The sequence below is a fragment of the Octodon degus genome, unplaced genomic scaffold (genome assembly GCF_000260255.1).
Source record: "Octodon degus isolate 3935 unplaced genomic scaffold, OctDeg1.0 scaffold00020, whole genome shotgun sequence".
In the NCBI taxonomy this organism is placed as follows: Eukaryota; Metazoa; Chordata; class Mammalia; order Rodentia; family Octodontidae; genus Octodon; species Octodon degus.
Window position 1 is genome coordinate 14,144,817 of NW_004524596.1, and position 14,878 is coordinate 14,159,694.

The 14,878-nt window shown below is 56.2% G+C and overlaps 1 protein-coding gene across 1 annotated transcript; it reads left to right on the forward strand.

Annotated features, from left to right (window-relative positions):
- The first annotated feature begins 3,832 nt into the window (after positions 1–3,832).
- On the forward strand, positions 3,833–14,091 carry Six3 (SIX homeobox 3). Its single transcript, XM_004627673.3, has 3 exons — positions 3,833–3,933; positions 11,351–12,125; positions 13,842–14,091. Exons 1-3 carry the CDS (start codon positions 3,879–3,881, stop codon positions 14,032–14,034), a joined length of 1,023 nt encoding a protein of 340 aa, XP_004627730.1. The 5' UTR covers positions 3,833–3,878; the 3' UTR covers positions 14,035–14,091.
- Positions 14,092–14,878: the final 787 nt, after the last annotated feature.

Genomic DNA, 14,878 nt, shown 5'->3' on the forward strand with positions numbered 1-14,878 from the left:
GAGATGATGCCATCTATGCTGCCCGCATACCCTCTGTACTGTCCCACCCTAGCCCTTTGCCCTGGGCACCGGAAATGGTGAGCTTCCTTCTGGGCAGAAGCTGGGGCGATCCTAATCAGCTAGTTTTGGAAGAAAGACAGAGAGGCACACAACCAGTGAGAATTTCTCACAACAAAACCCTAACAATACGGTGAGCTCTATTGGCGAGGTCACGGATCTATGCAGTTTTGCTCTGAGCCCTGTTTCTTTGGCAGAGGTGACAAGGGCATTTGGGAAAAAGAAAAATAAGTTTGCTGCAGTCACTATGCATGGGACATTTGGGGTTGAAAATGGGTTGCTTTTCTGCCTCAGTGATAAATGTTGCAACCAGTACCACTGTCTATATACATGCACTTTTTAAAATTAACCCAGCAGAGTTTGAAGACTCTTGGAAGATTCAAAATTAATAACAAATATTTCCAAGTGTAAAATGCCATCATTTATTTGAGAATACCTTTAGCTAAACTGCCCAAAGAAGGACAGAATACCTGAAAGTAAACAAGTTTCTTTGTGCTCTGAACTTCAGGTACAGGGAATGAAAATTACGCTGCGGATTTGAAAGTGATGCATTCGTAGGCATTTCTGGCTCAACATCTCTTTTTGGGGCGAATCAGCTGATGGGCCCTCATTTGAGAATGAGGAAACCTGGGTGAAAACTATGGCCTCAGAAGAAAGTGCCTTTCTAATGAAAATCAAGATTTCATGAGCCCAAAGTGAATTTCATTCACAATGGTTCAAAACCTCGAATAAACTCTTGCTATGATGCCCAGGAATTAAGTCTATCCTAAAAAAGAAAATGATACAGCATTTGCCTCCAAAAGAGGAGAAAATTTTCCCTGCTTACACCTTCATCCATATCCCCTCCGTTTCTAGGGCAACTAGGACGGCTGAAGCAAGTCCTCCTGCAGCGCTTTTGGGTGGTTCATTTCTTCTTCATGAAATGGGCCCTCCTTTGCCCCTGGAAGGGTGGCCATCTAACTTGCTGGCCCAGAAGCTCCCCTTTAGCCTTCTTTTCAAATAAAAGTTAAGGCAAACCTTTCCAAACTTAGTCTCTATGTTGAGATGAGAAAGAGGCTCAGAAAAATGAGCTCAAAGGAGAGAAAGTTGGAAGGGAAGATGAAGTGGGGGAAGGGCACGTTGCTGCCAACACGCACAAAACCAGCCGATGATCGGGACTGTTCACCCGGACTACACACAGGCAAATGGAGCAGATATCAAAGACAAGCTTGTGCGGTTTCTCAGGCCTGGTGGGATGGCCACACTGGGAATTCTTGCTGGTGGCTCTTCAGCTGGGCAGGGACATCGAACTCTACCTGGGATTGGGGAGCAGGGGCTGAGAATGTCCCCCTATTTCCATGAAAATGAATTTCATAAACTAAATAATTCAGTTTGTTTTAGTGTTTTTTTTCCCCCCAGAGGAGAATAATTTGATGTACAAGAGATAGGGACAGAAGCAAGGGCAAGAGGAGGGAGCTCAATGAGTAGTTCCTTTAAGGACTAGATTTAGAGTAAGGGAAGTGAAGAGGGCAAAACAAGGAGTTTCTAGAACCTAGAAACTCTGGGTTCATTTCTAGATCCCTGGTTAGAAGAAGCCTGGTTAGAAGGAATTAGATGCCTCTAATTCAGGGAGACTATGCCTTCTGTGCACTCCCCCAGACTGCAACTTCCTAGGTTAAAATGACAAGTAAATATGGCTAATCGCTGTCAAATTGAATCTTTCCCGCATTGTCCTCTTCTGGGTGTCTCCAACAGAACAGGGAGGACGGTGACTGTTGTTCTTTCCATTCTTGCTGGTTTCTAGGACTTGACCTGAAGCTTCTCATACAGTCAACTAAGTTTCTCCCTCGAGGCCAATGTCCCTTCTCTAACAGGAAGCCTTGATGCCCGCATCCTCACTGGTCCTGTCCCCCCTGTATGCCACTTCCTGTAACCTGCCTGCACGTATGGGGTCGATCCATGTAGTCACTGTGCCTTTTGTCCCTACTTGGACAACTGAGTGTATACTCAAGCGTTTGAATAATTATGCCCATGGACACTTCTTTACTCTTCCAATTTTGCGCTCTGTGTTCCTTTAATTTGCCTACGTGTGTTCTGGTAAATGGCAAGGATATTTGCATATGGTCAGCTGACTGATTCTGAAACAGAGCTCAGACTGTTGGCTTGGGGCGGTGAAGTGTGCAAGTGGCAACTTCGAGCTTTGGATGGGTTGTAAAGTTGCTAAGACTTCCTGACCCCAGGGCTCCTAGGCCTCTTTTACACCATTTCTTCACCTTTCAGAAGAAAGGAAACCCTCAGACGATCCTGAGCCACAAAACCTGTCTGGAAGGCTGGGACCCACCTTTGGGACCTCTCCTGATGAGTCACCGCCTGGCCGGGTCTCACAGGAGGAAAAGTCTCTAGGGCTCTGGCCTGCAGATCCTTACCGGCCACCTCACTGCAGAATCCTCTGGCTGCTCTAGGGAGGGTGGAAATCCAATTGTGGACGTCGCAGAACCTCGGGGCGAGTAATTGGAGGGTTTGGGAGACAAAGCTCTCCTCCGTGGCCTCAGGGGGACAGCTCTATTAGTACCTGGAAATCAGCCCCCTCCCGCCTCCTCCGCCCCTCCTCCAGCCCTCTCCTGGAGCAGCGCCCCGCGAGCTAACAGAGCGCGCTTCGCCGCCACCCCTAGCACTTTGGGGCCATGACATTTTTTTTTCAAGGCATCTGGAGGGGCCTAGGGGGCTTGATCTGGGAAAGAAGGTGATCAAAAATGATGACCACAGCTCCCTAAGGCGGACGTGTAACGCATTCTTCCGCCGGGAATTCGCCGGGCCTGCGGCCTGTGCACCTTTTCTTTCCAGAGGTCCGCAGGGGCGCTGGCTTCCTGGCTGGGGGGTAGCAGGTGCATGTGCTCGCGCTCGCGTGCGACTGGAAGCGGTTCCTTGTGAGTTCCTGGAATCCTCTAGAAGTGTTTTCCCGTGACTGAGAAAGCTGCTGACTTGCCGTTAACTTCAGGCAGTCCGTTCCTGGAGGGCAAATGCCAGTCGGATGGTGGGTCTGTGTGTCTCTCCAGCTCATTAGGGCAAAGTGAAGCCACCTCTGCTCCCTCACGCAGCACAGATCAAAGAGCCAAGGCTCGGGGACCCCGAGGCTTGGAGGATCAGGCCTTTCAGTGACTCCCAGTGTTCTGATCCTAAGGCCCAAGCCGCTCCGGTGCCAATTCAGGGTCAAGATGGAAAATCTACGTGGCACGGGTGGCCAGGACAACCACCCCACACCCCTTGCTGGGTGAAATCCCAACCTCGACGCGTGGGACCTACCAACCAGATATCTCACTGCTGACCCAGTCTGGAATCCGGATTGGAGGCGGCGCGGCGGGGTGGGAGGGATGGTGAGGGAATAGGGTTGGAACCGGATGGAGGTGGAGATGGAAAGAGGGAAGAAAAAGAAACAAGACTGAGTAGGGATGTGGAGATGGACAAGGTGGAGTTGGGGTCGCCTCGGAGAGCGCAGACTTTTCACCCTGCTATGGAGAGGTGCATCCGGCTGCTCCCCCCCAACCCCCGGGAAAATAAAGCTAATGATGTAGTAATTTAGGAGGAGGTGGGGGCTGGGTAAAAGGAGGGAGGGGAGAACTCCGCGCGCCCCAAGAGCGAAAGCAAACAGCTAGCTGTGGAGGCGCTGCCCGCAGCTCAAGCTTCCCAACAGGTTAGCTAGGCTGGGATCCACCTGGTATTTCGAAGGAAGGGGGGGTCAGAGGAGGAGAGAATCTTACTAGGAGACGGAGGGAGGGAGGGAAAGAGAGATAGGAGCCAGAGAGCGCGCCGCGCGGTTTAAAAGGAGAGACTTACACTTCCTAATGAATATTTATCCGCCGCTGCTTCTCGCTCCCGGCTTGCCTTACCTTTCTGCAGGTAAGATTCCACCCGAGCCCCAGACCTGGAGGGCCCTCCCAATTCCCCCCGGACGGGCGCTCTCGAGGGGACGGGGTGGGGGCTGGGAGGAAAGCGGCTGGATTGTGCTCCCGGCTTTGGCCCGGTCGTGCGACCCCGCACTGCCGAGAGCCGCGCGCCTGGGCTACCTGTGCAGAATGGGTGTGTGTGCGCGTGTAAGTGAGAGAAAGAGAAAAGGAGACGGGCGGGGGAGGCTGTGCGCCCGCGAGCGCGCATCTGTTTGCGGCGCGCTCTGGGGACATTTTCCGACTTTTCTCTGACGCCCCGGATTTCTGGCCGTAGCCTTTCTTTGCCTCCCCTCCCCCTCTCTTGGCTACGTCCCCCACCCTACAGGAGCCCCGGCTGCCGGGAAGCTCGTTTGCGCGTCTTTGTGCCGCTGGCGCGGGCTTCCCTGAGCCGGATCCCCTGGGCCGGATCCCACGTCTCTCATGAAAGAGAATGAATAGTTCGGTTTCCACGGAAAACGCCCACACAAAGGCCGCCGGCTAGGGGATCCCCTGTTCCCCCTTCCTCCAGCTCGGCTCTGGAGGTGCTGAGATGCGCTCTCCCTCCTTCCCCCTCTTGGGGCGCCAGGCCCCAGCAAGGAGCTAAGAGTGCTGCTCCGACCCGAGCTACCAGGCAGAACTCACAGGGGTTGCCTACGACCCTCGCTGGTGCCCTGAGCCCCAAGACCCCAGGGGGAGGGCGCTGCCCCCCAGCACACCTCCGCACGCTCTCACCCGCGCGCGCGGGAGGAGCCTGGGAAGCTCTGTCCAGCCTGGGGGAAAACTGTAAGGAGGTGAAGGGGGTCAGGAAGGTACTGACCGTATAACCAGAATCCTTTAAACAGACTTACCTAGCCACCTGTTGAGACTCCATTTGGGGTCGGCCGGCTTCCAGGTTGCGCAAGGCAGACACACAAAACCCAAAGTCAAGTTGGAAAAGAAAATTCTGACCACAGCGTGCGGACGTGGGGATCCTCTGCGTGAGGATGGCGAGACTGGAGAGTCAGGAGAGCGTTTGCCAGCTCCCCCCACTCCGGCAGCCACCCCCCACCCCACCCCCTTGGCTCGGAGGACAGTGACAGAGCCAGCGGACGGGGCACTCCGGGCCCAGCATCCGCAGCTCGTCTTAAGCCGGGGCAGATTTTCTAAACCCTGCTCAGAAGTCAAGAGCAGCAGCGCCGCCGCTCCTCGCGGCCTTTCAAGCCGCAGACGCTCCTTATTCTTGAGCTTCGGCCTCACCGGGCGCCCCCCGAGACCGCCGCTCTCTTCCCGCTAAATCCCCTTCGGGGTCAGTGCGCTACCAGCACCGGGCCGCGCGCCTCTCCTGCCAGCCGTGTGGCTCTTAAAGAGCGGCGCCCCCCTCCGCCCCGCGCGCTCCTCAGACCCCCGCCTCCCCGCCCCTCGCCTTCGGATCTAGCCCCCCACGCCGACTCCTGAGGTCCCTGCTGCCCCGCCGACCGTTGCCCGCGGACTCCCTGCCCCCTCCTTTCGCCTCCTCCCCTGAGCGGCGGTGGGCCTGGCCTTGGGGCCACAAAACTGACTCTACCTCCGCCCTAGGTCCCCCTTGTCTCCAACAGCGCCCACCCCTTGGCTTTGCTGCTCCTGCTTTTGCCCTTTGCATGGATTGTGGCTTGGGCATTGGCTTAGCTCAAGGATGATCCCTATACATTGTCAGTTTTGCCTCAGTTGAAGGGGTCTTAGTGAGGGAAGTGAGGTGGGCATGCCAGTGAAATGGCAGGAGGGAGAAGGGAGGAAAGGGCAGAGAAGCAGGCCGGATGGACCAAGAGGACTCTGCTAGCTCAAGGCCTGCCTGGCCTTTTGGTAGAGGATGGAGGCTGGCCTGGCCCTCGAGTTTCTAGAGTGGGCCTCCCAGAATAGGATCTGGAAGCTACCAACCTGGCCCAGCTCACAGTGGTCAGAGGTGCTGTGGGCATACAGGAGGAGGGCCTCCAGAAGGCTGAGGGTGGTTCTGGGGCCACCCTGCTTCCCACACCCTCCAAAAGGAGCCTTTAAGGGCCCAGGAGCTGAGAGCACAAAGTGGGGGGGGGCAGGGAAACTTGACTTTTGAGTCCACGGAACAGGGCAATAGAGGAAAAAAGGGACAGTTTCTGAAGACTGAAGTGTGATTTCTAGTAGTTATATATTTACTGGTCAAACATGTAACTTGTCCCAAGACAAGAGGAAAAGGGAGGAGCAGCTGGTTGTCTTGGTTCCCCCTTCTTCTAGAGCTTTCCTTCTTTTCCTCTTTCCTGGGAGAAGGAACTTTCCCCCTACAACAGGCCCAGTTTCACCCAAGGAAGGTGATCCTTTCTAAGGCCCCTCTTCAAGCCTGCCCAAGACCGGAAACACGATCAAAGGGAGATCCCAGCAGGGACAGTTGGGGGGTGTGATGGACAGCAGCACAGGCTGTGGCATCTGCCTTCCCTTCTTGATGGCCAACTGTTGAGACACTTGCTGTACACTGTTTGGGCTCTGCAGATGAGGTGCAGCGGTAGTTAGGGAAGCTGAGCCTGCACTCCCTTCTCAAAGGTGGGTCTGAGTTGCGGCTGTCAGAAAAGGACTGGTGGGAAGAAGAGAGCAGCCTCCTGGGTAATGGAGACCAAAGGAACTTGAGGAAGGAAGATGCCCTCCCCTGGGCCTCTGCCTTCTGCCTCTCCAACATTAGCACAGGAGCATCTTTGAGGAACTGGAATGATTAACTGATTGGCTGTGGTCCCTTTGGGCAGGGGGAGACTGAGCCAGGGCCAGAGTCTGAAGCTGCACCCCATGGACACAACCTCACCCACACAATGAGTACAGCTCACACCTCCCAAGTCAGCTGCTCCTTTCTCCTGGGGCTACATCACCACAGCCATATAGACTGGGTTTATGCCCACTCTCATGGGCAGTGGGTGGTGCCTGTGCCCCAAGACAGAGCCAAACTTCTCTTGTTTAAGGATGTGGGGGGAGGAGGGTCCTTTAGCGGGCGGTGGGGCTCATTAGGCAGAGCGGGGTGCCGAGAGGTGCGCGCTGCCGGCCTCCGGGCCGCCTTTGAGCCGACCGGGCGGCTTCATTAAGCGGCGCTAACAAGGCGTACAAATGCCGGGCCCAGAAGCTTTCTTGCAACGCTGGGGCCTTAGCAGGGCGCCGGGCTAATGAGGGTCACTCAAAGGGGCTGATCAAATATTCAAATTTCCTCGCACGCCGGGAACTTTTATGCGCGGAGAAAGTTGAGGCAACTGAGCTGTGTTTACCGTCCGGGGCGACAATCGCTGGGAGCTCGGGTCCCCGGAGGCTAAGACGGGGGCGGGGGCGCCGGGAGGGAGCTGTTGTTGTTGTTGTTGTTGTTGTTCAAAGGAAAGTAATCGGGGTCCTTGAAGGGTTTCCCGGCCTCCCTGCCTGCGCGCTGCGCTCCCCTGCGCCCTCCCTGGCGGTCCGCGCCAAGCGCCTTAGTTTACCGCTTGCGAGGAGGCCAGATCTTGGGCCACCGGGCCAGCCCCCACCTCCTGACTTCCTGGTGGCCGGAAGGGGCGGTCCCCTGACCCCCCCCCCCCACGAACCTTCCCTGGCCGGAGTGCGCTGTTACAAGCTAGGCAAGGCCGACTGGGGGCAGCTGCCCTAGTCCTCTGTGTCCTTCTCTCCCAGAGGCCTGCAGACCCCTGCCACCAGAAACAAGCCAGTCTCTCAGCAAAGTCTGTTTGAGACTTTCTCAGTGCTGCTGTTGAGACTGACATTTGTAAATAAATGTCCAGTAAATCCCGATACCAGAACATTCTCCAATTCCAACACCCACTTTTTCCTGGAACCACATGAGTATCGTATTTCTGAAGGCCTCGACTGAAGCGGGTGTGATGGCGACAATTTTGTTCTGCACAGTTGACCTCAGTCTGTACCAGTTCAAAGTCCCAGATCTCAGCAGCCAGACGGCAAGGGACCGATGAAGAGACCCCGCAGGGTAACCTGTCCCCTCGGACCTTGTCGCTGTGACTAACGCGGGGTGCGCGCACGCACATTTCAGCTGTGCTCAGGGGTCCCCGAGGCTCACTTGCTGGCCGTGAAGCTGCCCGATGGCTTGCTCCCCAGACCAGTGAGGAAGGTGACCCGGGTGCTGGAGCCCAAGTTTTTTCTGTTCTTATCCCCAGCAATTTGGGAGAATCCCTAGTCCCCATTCCCGCCCAAACACGCACAGTACCCCTACCCCGAGAACCCGAGCAGCCAAAGCTCCCAGGCCCGCGGTCTGTTCTGAGGACCAGCCGCCCCGCCTCCCCTCTCGGCTCTGCGGACTCTCAATTTACTGACCTCAGGCGCCGGGCGCTGGGCTTCGGGCTAGAGGCGCTGGACGAAGTGGGCGCAGCGCTCTGGGCTCTACGGGGAGGCTGCTGCCCGCCCGCCGCGCCGAGCTCAGTCCGGGCGTACAAAGCTGCGTGCTCACCGCCGCCTCCTCCCGGGTTTGCGCTTCTGGACCGCGGCCGCCAAGAACAGGCGGTTGCAGGGACCGCAAGCGCCCCAGGAGAGGCCGGGGAGACACGGGCCTAGTGGAGCGGAGTCTGCGCGAATTTCCTAAATTATCCCCGCGAGCGAGGATTTTTCAATCTCAGGGCTTTCAGCAAAGCCCGCGGCACCTGCCCAGCCTCCCTCCGGGGCTGGCACTAGAGCGGCCGGGAGAGGCCAGGTCGCCCCCACCCGGAGGCGGGGGTGGGGTAGGAGGTAGGGAAGGACTGGCTGGGCTCATTCGCCCGCCCGGCGCCTGGGTCCCCAGGTCCGGGGGATGCAGTTTCGGGGTCACGAGCTGCTTTCAAAAAGTTGAACACAATATTCGGAAACCCACCCGTAGGAATTCTCCCCCCACACGCGGCACAATACCCACTCCCCTCCCCTTTTTCATTCCTGCCGCCCCAGCTTCCTCCTCCTGCCCCTTCCCCCTCCCATCTTTCAGTCTATAATCCTTCCCCTGCAAGAGAAAGGGATCGGGAAGAAAAGATGAAGTGTCTGTTTTTGTGTCTCAACCTTTGGGCTTTTTCTGGGCCTGCAGTGAAGGACCGCCCAGAGCTTCGCAGCTGAGCGGGAAAAGAACCCCTTGGCCCAGAAGAAGATACAGTATACGGTCCTCGAAGTGGGGCTTGAGAAGTCTTCCTTTCAGGAGAGTATTTTTCTGCCCAGCTAGGGCTGCAGATCCATTACCCCAAACTGACTCAGGGCTGAGCGAACACCTCTGGGCTCCTTGCCCTACCCAGAGGCCACGCTCTCCCCCAGGCCTCCAATGCCACAGGAGTCGAGGCCTGAATTGAGCCTCAGCCCTAGGTTTAGGGACTAGGGCAGACCAGCCCTGGTCGCCTTAGTCCTATTTAAATTCTCCCTCAATCTTTTTCTCTCCTTCCTCATTGAGATCTCCAAAGTGGTGTGGACCGCTGCGGTGCCTCCAGATCTGCATCGGAATGCAGAAAAGATCTTTTTTTTTTTTTTTTTTGAAAAAAAGTTTTGAATTCCTCAATGATTTTTTTTCTTCTGGAAAGGCAGCTTAGGATAATTATTTCAGCTTTATTGAGGGCAGATTAGTTGAAGTCTGAGCGCTGCGTTTCAATACGCGTTGTACACGGGCCGACAATGTGGGCATTGTTGGCTACTGTGTGTGAATCCATTCAACATATACACTTTTTAACACCAAACCGAGTCCTGTCTAAATATACACAGTGCTGGGGAAAGGCATCTCTGACCTCGACAAATCTGCGTAAATCACACTTCCATAGTTACAGGAGCCTCACAAAGGGAGCCGGCTCAAGATGCTGATTACATCTTCTTAAATGCAACATACCTAGGGATAAACAGCCAGGCCTCGCCTGGGGCTTGCCGTGGCCTGAGGGAGGGAGTGCCCTCTGAGCTCTGTAGACATTTTCCGTTCTGTTTTAGGTTTGCCAGGTACTTTCCCTACAGAAAAATTAGGCAGTTTATTAGTGTTATTTACAATATGAGCAAACAAGCTGGTTTCAGGCCTTATCTGCTTTCTCCAAAGTGTGAGTGTGCTTTTGGAGCTGATGGGCAGGTCCAGAGGTCCTTCTGGTGTGTGAAGGGAACTGGGATCTTCCTGACTTCCCCGGGTCCAGCCGGCTCCCAAGTTTCTGGGCCTGGGCAGCTCCTCCACAAGTCCCAGGGGCAGCTGAAGATGGGGGGACACAAAGTGGTTGCTTTTTAATATGAAGTGTACTCTTGTTTCTCCTATTTTAAAATACAAAGTGATGGGGGAAAAAAATAAAGACTCCTTGGTCGGGAGCAGAGTAAAGAGAATGCCAGCTGAGAAAGAGGGGAGTTGGGGTGAATGGAGCCCTGTGGACCCAGGCCAGTGAGGCTAGAAGAGCCTATGCAACCCTGGATTCTCGGGTCAGGCCCTCAGGTGTCAAATGCATCCTCCCCTCAAAAAAAATTTTGGATCCCCTGGCCTGCTGAGCCAGGGCTGGTGTTTGGTGGGCCCTATGATCTCATCTCCTTTCTTCTTTGCCACTGTTAATGCTTAGATAGGCAGAAAGAGGCTGCCCCACGCACACGCGGCCGTGTGCAAACCATTCCGGCTTGGTGGGCCCTGGTCTTTGCTTTGCCAGCCGACCACACCCTGTCCTGAGGCCCGTGGGGAGCGTCATACCCTCCAACAAAATCCCCCTTGTAATTGGTCATCTCATTCAGCTACTCTGTGACCCTGGCTTTTAGAATTTCTGGGTCAACTTCTCAGAGGAAGGACAGAGAAAGAGCGAGAGCTAGAGGAAAGAAGAGGCAAGAGGAGAGAGGGAGAGAGACGGGAGAGAGAGGGGGAAGTGCCGAGATTAAGAGTTGCAAAGATTTTTAAAAAATTCTTTCTCCCCCTTGTTCCTCCTACCCTTCCCTCCCCCTCCCCCCCTCGTTCCGGCTAAGTGGTAAAACCGTCCTTACGTTCTCGGTATTGATTGGCAGGGCTGACAGTGATTGGCAGCGGTTGCCGTGGTAACGCCACAACGACACGCCGCAGACCAATAGAAAAGCGAAACAAAATGTTTCAATGCTGCACTCACTGTGGATTTAGGGGAGATATGATGAGGCTGTTGTCATTAGGGCGATTGCTGTGGAATCGCTGAATCTTGACTCGGCGGTGGTTGGCTCTCGCTCTGCGCTCTCCCTCTCCCTCTCCGCCTCGGGCTCGCTCTCTGCGCGCGCGCGCCGGGCCGCTCTCCTTCCTCCCTCTCTATGTGGCTGCGCGGGCGTGTGTGCGTGTGGATGTGTGTGGGGTGTGGGTGTCCCTTCCGTCCTTCCTCCTCCCCCTCCTCCTGCTCCCCCCTCCTCTCCCTCTCCTCCTCCCCCCTCTCCTCTCCCTCCTCCTGGTCCTCATCGCCCCTCTCCTCCTCTTCCTCCCCTCTCCTTTCCTCTCCCTGAATTTTCTCCTCTCCTCTCAGGTCAGTCCATGGTATTCCGCTCCCCCCTAGACCTCTATTCCTCCCACTTCTTGTTGCCAAACTTCGCCGATTCTCACCACTGCTCCCTACTTCTGGCGAGCGGCGGCGGTGGGAGCGGCGCGGGAGGCGGCGGCGGCGGGAACCGCGCGGGAGGAGGCGGCGGCGGCGGCGGCGGCTCCAGGGCCCCCCCGGAAGAGTTGTCCATGTTCCAGCTGCCCACCCTCAACTTCTCGCCGGAGCAGGTGGCCAGCGTCTGTGAGACGCTGGAGGAGACGGGCGACATCGAGCGGCTGGGCCGCTTCCTCTGGTCGCTGCCCGTGGCCCCCGGGGCGTGCGAGGCCATCAACAAGCACGAGTCGATCCTGCGCGCGCGCGCCGTGGTTGCTTTCCACACGGGCAACTTCCGCGACCTGTACCACATCCTGGAGAACCACAAGTTCACCAAGGAATCGCACGGCAAACTGCAGGCCATGTGGCTCGAGGCGCACTACCAGGAGGCCGAGAAGCTGCGCGGCCGCCCCCTCGGCCCGGTGGACAAGTACCGCGTGCGCAAGAAGTTCCCGCTGCCGCGCACCATCTGGGACGGCGAGCAGAAGACGCATTGCTTCAAGGAGCGGACTCGGAGCCTGCTGCGGGAGTGGTACCTGCAGGACCCCTACCCCAACCCCAGCAAGAAACGCGAACTGGCGCAGGCCACCGGCCTCACTCCCACACAAGTAGGCAACTGGTTTAAGAACCGGCGGCAACGCGACCGCGCCGCAGCGGCCAAGAACAGGTCAGTGGAGTCGGAGGCCTGGCTGCCGCCTCCTGGGCTGGGGACTGGGAGAGGGGTTGACATGTGGGCTAGCAGGACGCTAGAGAAGCCTCGAATCTCTGGCCAGTTGGAGAAAGTTTCCACCATCCCTGGCACACTGAAGAGGGGGCCCGCTGTGGGTTTATTGACTGGTTTGCCCATGAGGAGCTTTTGCTAGGGCAGAGAGAGAGAGAGAGAGAGAGAGAGAGAGAGAGAGAGATTGCATGCAGTCCCAAGTGCCTATGTCCTGGGGTCCTGACCCCCAGGGAGCTGCAGGAGCAGCTCCCCTATCCTGTCCCCTGCTAGATGTCCCTTTGAGCCTAGAGACAGGGAAAGACAGAAAGTACCCCTTGCCATCTTTTTTACTGCCATGCATTGCAAAAACAAAGTCGAGAGGAAGTCACAAATGGCAGGCAGAATAGAATGGGCCTGGGTCCCTGCCACAAAGGGAAAATGCTGGAAGCCACCACTCAGAGGGTCCTCCCTGCAATGCAGGATCCCAGAGGAGAACCCGGCCAGGGGTGCTGAGGCCTAGTGTCTGTGCATGCATGTGCTCAGTTCCTCGTGTGTGGGTACCTGGGCTGGGCCTCCTTCTTGAGCTGAGGATCATCCCCTTGGATCCACTGCACTGGGAGGCCAACAGGAACAGCCCCTGCTGTGGGCAAATGGGTCAAAAAGTCACAGAGTGGTACAGGGCTTGGCTATCAGAGGAGCTGGCTGGAGAGGAAACAAAAAGTAGAAGAACTGGAGGGAACCAGAGGGAAGGGGGAAAGGAGTGGAGCAGGGGAGGAATGGAGGAAGCTGGGTGAAGGCTCAAGCGCTGTGAGAGCTTGTGTTCCTGCTCAGGTGGAGAGGGCCGCAGGGAGCAGGCCCGCAGGCGCTGACAGCTGCTTCCCCAGGCAGGGGGCTGGGAGTGAGCTCCTGGGCTGTGGTTTCTTCAGCCCCACCCGGCCCAGGTCCACTTACTACTCCTGTGCAGCCCACTTTTCGCCTGATTGGGGAAGCACCAGTGTCAGGCGATTGTCTTCTCGTGGGGAGAAGTGGGAGGCACTCGGTTGGTTCAGGCAGCCGGTTGCAAACCCGGGAAAGAGGCAGCCAGGCAGGGCTCCGCACTTCCCCTGGCTTTCTCCTTCGCCCTCTTCCCTCTCCCTCCTGGTGCCCTACTTTTTGCGTCCAGCTGCTCTCTTTGCTCTTCCCGATCCTGCGCTCTGAGCGGGGATCCAGAGAGCAGAGCTCTAAGTGCTCCCGGATGCTCCCCGAGGAGGCTGCGGGTGAGAACCTCTCAGCTCCGGTGTCCCTTAGCAGGAGAGGACGCGTTGAGGGAACCGCACTGCTCCCCAGCTCTCTCTCTGAAACCAGCAGGCTCAGTCTGAAGAGCTCTAGCGTAGAGAGAAAGAAGTGCTCCTTTCGTCCCGACTGCAGCTCCACGTCCCCAGGCGGCCGGCCTCGGCTTCGTCTTCTGTACGGTGGAAGTCCGGTCCCTAGCGGGGAGCCCGGAGAGCTTCCCTGGAGAAGGGAGCCCAGAGCCAGAGCTGGGGAAGCTTTTTGGCGACGTTCAAGGAGCGGCTAAGTGCCAGGAGGGAGGGGCGCGGAGGGCACCGCCGGGGCGCCCGCAGCAGGCCCGGCTCCTGGCTGCGCGGTGTGGGGCAGCCTGGTCGGGGCTCGTTGTCAGCGCGGCGCGGCTTTCTCTTTCTGCAGGCTCCAGCACCAGGCCATCGGACCGAGCGGCATGCGCTCGCTGGCCGAGCCCGGCTGCCCCACGCACGGCTCGGCCGAGTCGCCGTCCACGGCGGCCAGTCCGACCACCAGCGTGTCCAGCCTGACGGAGCGCGCGGACACCGGCACCTCCATCCTCTCGGTAACCTCCAGCGACTCGGAATGTGATGTATGATAGCCAAGGCCACCCTCCTTCCGCTCTGTCCTCTCCCCCACCTCTTGCCCTCCTCTTTCTCCTCCAGCCCCAGACAAACCGAAATCAGGATACACAACCATACACCAGACACACACACACACACACACACACACAACTCCACACACACAGTCACTCCAGCCAAAAATATTTAAAAACCAAGAAAAACAACAATTTAACCGTAAACCATCAACAACCCCCAAACACCATCTACTACCACGGCCACCCCAAAGGACTGCGACGTCGACAGTCACAAGCGCTGATATTGTGGGCAGAAAACATAAGAGAGGTGACAATTGTATACTTTCTAGGACAAGCACGGCTTCTCCTTTTGGTTCCCATGGACCCGGCACCCCACCTGCATGACGATTTATTTGTATCTGGGAAAATATTCTCTCTAGTTTAAATGATTTTAAAAAGTCGACTATACAAAAACCACCACCACAAGACGACGAAAGCATACCAGACAAAAAGAAAGAAAACTCTGCCATCTCCGTTCTGAATTTGTTTAAAAGAAAAGGAAAAAAAAAGAACTCTTCAAGAAATAGCAAGTGTTTCTCACCTTTCGTTGCTCTCTCTCTTCTTCTCACTCTTTCTTTCTCTTCTCTCTGTTTTTAAGTCCAAGTATTGGTCAGACAAGATGCAATCTTCTGTTTTTTTGTTCAACAGACAATCATTTTCTTCGTAAGCACCTTTTCCTCTCCACTCTGTCACTGCCTGTGTGGGTACTGGTTATAAATGTGGAAAAAGAATAGTTATGACTGTAACAGATTTTTATTTTTATTTCAAAATTTTATATGAATTATGTATATCTTAATGATCAGTC